Source organism: Volvox carteri (assembly GCF_000143455.1).
Source record: "Volvox carteri f. nagariensis unplaced genomic scaffold VOLCAscaffold_17, whole genome shotgun sequence".
Taxonomy (NCBI): domain Eukaryota; kingdom Viridiplantae; phylum Chlorophyta; class Chlorophyceae; order Chlamydomonadales; family Volvocaceae; genus Volvox; species Volvox carteri.
Window position 1 is genome coordinate 1,735,212 of NW_003307560.1, and position 5,559 is coordinate 1,740,770.

General features: G+C 66.2%; 1 protein-coding gene across 1 annotated transcript; it reads left to right on the forward strand.

Moving 5' to 3' along the window:
- Positions 1-4,686: 4,686 nt before the first annotated feature.
- On the forward strand, positions 4,687-5,005 carry VOLCADRAFT_49050 (uncharacterized protein; the record flags this gene model as incomplete). Its single annotated transcript, XM_002950074.1, has 2 exons — positions 4,687-4,728; positions 4,862-5,005. Coding segments are annotated over 2 exons (186 nt in total), but the record flags the coding sequence as incomplete, so codon positions are not given.
- Positions 5,006-5,559: the final 554 nt, after the last annotated feature.

Sequence of the window (5,559 nt, forward strand, 5' to 3'; positions counted from 1 at the left end):
ACCGGGATCGGCAGCGGCAACTGGAAGTACAGCAGAAGCAGCACGGGGCGGCGGAGGGGGCGGCGGAGGGGGCGGCGGATGGAAAGGGGGACGGGGTGGCGACATTGGCGGAAGGCTCACCGCCACCGCCGCCGCCGCCGCAGCAGCAGCAGGAGCAGGAGCAGCAGGAGCAGGAGCAGCGTCCTGAGGCGGAAGGGGGGGAGAGGGACGTCGGGGAGCAGGGCGTGGCAGGGCGGTCTGGCGCCGCAACAGGTGCTGCTGCGCTACTGCCCGTGTCAGCACTGTGCGTGTCAGCACCGGCGGACGATGAGGAGGAAGGAGGCGGAGGAGGCGTTGTCGACAGAGGCCCCCGTATTAAGCAGGATCAGGACAGGGAACTCCCGCCTGCGAGTTGCGGCTCCGAAACCCGGGCGACGGGGTTTGTGGTGGGGTGTAAAACACCGTGTGGTGGTGGTGGTGGTGGTGGTGGTGGCAATGACTGCCTGCATGTGGTTGCACCGGTCCCCGTGGGTCGAACACGCGCTGAGTCCGCTTCTGCTGGTGCTGGTGCTGGTACTGGCGATGCTGCTATAGAGCCTGTAGAAGGGGCGGCGGCGGCGGCGGCGGCGGCGGGAGGAAAGGGAGAGGGGACTGGCAAGCCTGGGTTGGCGGAGGGAAGAGCAGGGGCGGCGGGGTTGCCGGGTCGGTTGCAAAACCCTGCCGAATTGCACATCGTTATTGAGCCGCCGCCGCCGTCAACGGCGCTGGAGGCGCCCATCGACGTTGCACCTGAGCCCGCGGCCCGCGGCAGCGGCGGCAGCGGCGTCGACGGCGGCGAGGTCATCGATGTCGTTCAGCGTGCTCCGTCGCTGACGTCTGTTCAGCCCTTGTCGCCGCCGCCGCCGCCGCCTGTCGTTAAAGAGGAGCTATCGGAGGAGGAGCAGGGCTCCAAAAAGGGCTTCGCTGGAATGAAGGTCGGCGCCGCCACGGGCGCGATGGCGGCGGCGAACGATGGCACCTTGATTAAGCCGCCGCCGCCGCCGCAGCAGCAGCAGCAGCAGAGCGCATCCCGACTGCGCTTTGGTCAGCGCCCACAACGAGCTCGCTTGGCGGCGCAGGCGGCGCAGGCGGCGGCAGCGGAGGTGGAGGCAGAAGCTCAGCGGAGGCGTACGGCCGCCATGAAGCTGAAAACGGAGGAGGAGGAGGAGGAGGAGGAGAAGGCGCCGCCGCCGACGACGTTGGCGCCCGGCGGAGGCGATGATAAGGCCCCATCAGCAGCAGTATTTCTGGAGAGTCTGACGGTCCCCAGGAAGCCACGTTCGGTCAAAGTACGGCGGCGGCCGTCGGCGGCGGCCCTGGCAGCCGCTACCGCTATCATTGCTGCCGTACTTGACACCCAACCACAGAGTAGGAAGTCACCCTCTGTGACCACCGCTCTGAAGGGTCACGCCACCACCAGCGGCGGCGGCGCCAGCGGCGCCATCGGCAGCTGCGCAGCAAATCCTGTTAGCCGCCGCCGCGGCGGATGTGCATCTACCACGGGCGACGACGGCGCGTCTGGTGCTGGCGCCGCTGTCGTGCCGCGGTCCGCAGCCGCCAACTCAAACGTCAACGCCAACGCCGCCGGCGCGGTCGCCGCTGCCAAAACTAGCGGTTCTGGCGGGCAGGTCAAGGCAGGAGCCTCCACTTCTAAGGTAAAATCCGCGCCAGGGAAGGGCGGCGGCGGCACCGCCGCTGCCATCTGCGGCGCTAAGGAGCCGTCTGCCGCTGGCGGCGCCGCCGCAGCAGCGAGCTCCGGGTGTGTCTTAACAAAAGCGGCGCCGCCGGTGAGATCGAAGCCGAAGTCGCAGCCGGCCGCAGCCGCCGCTGCTGCGGCGGCGGCGGCGACACCTGGGCCAAATGCAGCGAGGGCAGCTGGCAGCGGCGCGGCGCGGCCGATGCGAGCTGCAGCAATTGCCGGCAAGGCGCTGAGGGAAGGAGGCAAAGAGACGGCGGCAGCGTCACCACCGCGGCTGGACAAGAGTCCAGCGGCCGCATCGTGTACCTCGCCGCCGCCGCCGCCGCCGCCGCCGAGTGGCAGCTTGCGGATTCGATTGGGCCGAGTGACTCGACCTGTGGTGCTCACGTCGCCGTTGCGTGCCGGCAACGGGCGGGCGCCGGCGCTGCCGCCAACCACCGCAACTGCGGCAGCCGCTGCTGGTGCGACGGCGGCGGCGGCGGCGACGACGACGGCGGGTATTTCCGAGCCAGGAGTCGCCAACACTGCAGGCGCTTTGAAGGTACGACAGCGGGGCGATGCTGCTGTCACCGGGCCGCCGGCGTCGAAGAATACGGCAACTGCGGCGGGACAAGCTTCCGCCAGGGATGCTGGAACGGGGCATAAGAGGGCAAAAACGTCGCACTCCGAAACCCAGTCGCTCGTACACTCACTCGTACAATCTCAGTCGCCATCTCAGTTGCAGTCCCAGACCGTCTCGCACCGCAAGTCGCGGGAACGCCCCTCTGCTCGGTCGCCCCAGAAGAACGGCAAACGGCGAAAAGTAACGACATCGGGCACATTTACAACCGTCACTACAGTTACAACTGCCGCAACACCGTGCCGTACGGCTGGTGCTGCCACGGCGGTGCCGTCCGGCGGCGGCGGCGCCAGCACCGCTGTCGGCGGCACCGCCACTGCTGGTGGAGGAGGAGGAGGATGTGGACCGCAAGACACGGCATGCAGCCCCGTCACCGCTGCGGCTTGTGCGTCGGGTCCTCTCACATCCTTGCCACGGTCAACCAGGCAGACGATGGGAGCCCCAGCGGAGGCGGCGAAGGACGGCCGTGACGCCACTGGCGCTGGCGGCAGCGGCGGCAGCTGCGATGGGAGCCGGTCGCAGAAGGGTTTCCAGGGCGGCGGCGGCGGCGGCCGGACGAGGGGGCGGTCGTCGACGCCGCCGCCAAGGTGCGATCACGGCAGCAAGGGCCCCGCTGGCGGCCCTGTGTACGACAGTACGGCACCTCCGTCAGAGCACGCATTGGTGGACTCTGTTGCTACTCGGCCGTCGCCGGGGCCGCCGCCGCCAACCTCCGCGTCGGTACCCGATGCAGCCACGTCAGCTCCCTCTCCGGATTCTGCCGCCGGCGCGACGCCGTCGCCGCTGCCGCCGCCACCGGCAGCGGCGGACGGGGGACCGCTTGTCTCGCCTTCTCCAGCCGCCGCCGCCAGCACTGCCGTTGTCGCGTCGTTGGGTCCCTCGGCATTGCAGGAGCCGTACGAAGGGCTCCTCCGTACACTTCCGCTGACGTACATCCACAAGGCAATGGTAGCGGCGGCGTCTGCGGGTAGGGCTCCGGATTCGCAAGGCAAAGGTAGCGGCGCCGGCAGCTTAGGCGGCGGCAGCAGCAGCAAGCGGGGCCGGCCCGGCGGATGCCTCGCGACCTTGGTCATGAGCGTTGGGGCAGGTGGCGGCGGCGGCGGCGGCAACGGTACGAGTTTCGACCCAGAGCCGCCGGCGCCCACCAACCCCTATGTCGTACCCGGCAAGGCCCATCACAACACCTCCTTAACGTACATCAACGACCAGACGCAATGTGACATACAGTACTTGTACTGCAGCGTCCTGAGGCTGTACAAACCCGCGCTGGGGGCCGCCGTGGCGTTGGTGTCAAAACGCTTCACAGCGGTTAAGCCACTGGCATTGCCGTACATGGCCGCGGCGGTACAGATGCTCAAAGATACGAAGTACTTCGTTAAGGACTACGGGGGCGTTTCTGCGGCGGCGGCGGCCTCCGCCACCGCTGCCGACGGCAAGGTCCGGGTGCTTGTGGCTCTACAGCTGGACGACGACACAGCTCTAGCGGGGGTGCCGCCGCCGCCGCCGCCGCAGCAGCAACAGCAGCAGGGGCCTTCGCGGCGCAGCGGTGCCACGCGCGCTTCCGCCGCGGCGGCCGCCGCCGCCGCGGCGGTGTCGGTGGCGGCGACGGCGGCACACGCGCCGCCGCCACGGGTTCCCCGTCAGCTGACGCTTACACCGCCAGAGATCGTGGTCCTGGAGCCGTCGGGTAGTACGGCGGGTAGTACGGCGGATGGTACGACGGCGCCCGTGGTGACGGTGGGCGATCTCAAACGTGCTGCCGCCGCGGCGTTCCGGGGGACGTACCGGATGTGCTGCCCGCGCAGCGGTGGCGGCATGGTCGTAACGTCAGTCGTACGGGGCTTGGACGAGCAGGTGCGCGCGAGCCGGGTTGACGACAAACGAATATACGATCAATATAACCCCCAACATTTTTGTACGGCTGTCTGTACACAACTCAGAAGGGCCATCTCCGGCTTTCAAATACAATTCAAAAAGAACAGGAAGAAGATGATGACCATGACGCAAGCCATAAAAAAAAGTAGAATATATAAAGTAGAATTTATGAGGTGATGAAGAGGGAGAAGGAAGAAACGGATGTACCACCCGTGCAGACAGTCACGCGTTCACAAGCTTTTGTGTTATGCGGCGCTAGGGCCTTACTGATGCTGATGTCCCCCTGCTGTTGATGAAGGTCCTGGCCGAGGGGGACACGGCGGTGCTGAGCGCGCCGAGTACGACAGCGAATCCGAGTACGACAGCGGTATCGGAGACAGTGATGGAGACGGAGCCACAAAGACCGCCGCAGTTACCGTTGGTGGTTGTTCGTTGTAGCGGTTTGGATCTGGACCGGCGGTGGCGTCACGCAGGCGGTCCGGAGGACTGGCGAGTGGCTTGCCTCTGCGGCACGCAGGTGAGCCGTGGGTCGGTGGGTCGCTGGGCGGTTAGCGAACCCGTACGAATGTACGACGATGCAAATCGGTAAAATCTTATTAAAAAATCATATGATGTATCTATCTATCCGACATGTGCGTGATGTGCTGCAGGATGACGACGGAGAGCGGATGATCGCGTGCGACATGTGCGGCGTGTGGTCGCACACTCGCTGTAATGACATTCCCGACGAGGTGGACGAGCCGCCGGCCTTCGTGTGTAGGGAGTGCGCCGCCGCCTCCACAGCGGCGGCAGGGGCGACGAAGAGGGGTTCCGCGGCCCGGTCGGGCTGAATGGCGGCAGCGGCTGCGGGGGTGGGGGGGGCAGCGACACAGGAGGAGGGGGCGGACTCTCGAAGCTCATGAGAGAGGCGCGCCCTTCGCCCCGTGCCGCCCCACTCGGCCTCATTCAGGATGTGTTCGGAGTGAACATGACGTGGCGGCGTTGTGCCGGTGGTGGGTGATGGTGGTGGTGGTGATAAAGGAATGAGGAAACTTAGCCGGTGGGTCGGTTGGCCATCTGGATGAAGGGACCGTGATGATGATAATGATACTGATGATGATACTGATGATGATATTGCGAAATGTTGTTGTGCGGTTGTTTGTATGTATGTGTATGTGTGCGTGTCGTGGTGCTTGAGACTGCTTAGCCGTGACGCCAATAATAGTCATAATACCTCGCACTGGTGTGTTTGTTGGCGGGTGGTGGGGGGAGCCTGTGCGGGTTGGGGTGCCTTCAGGTGGCGGAGAACGGGAAGAAGTGGCGGCGGTGGTGGTGATAGTGGTGGTGGTGGATCAGCGGTTTGCCGACC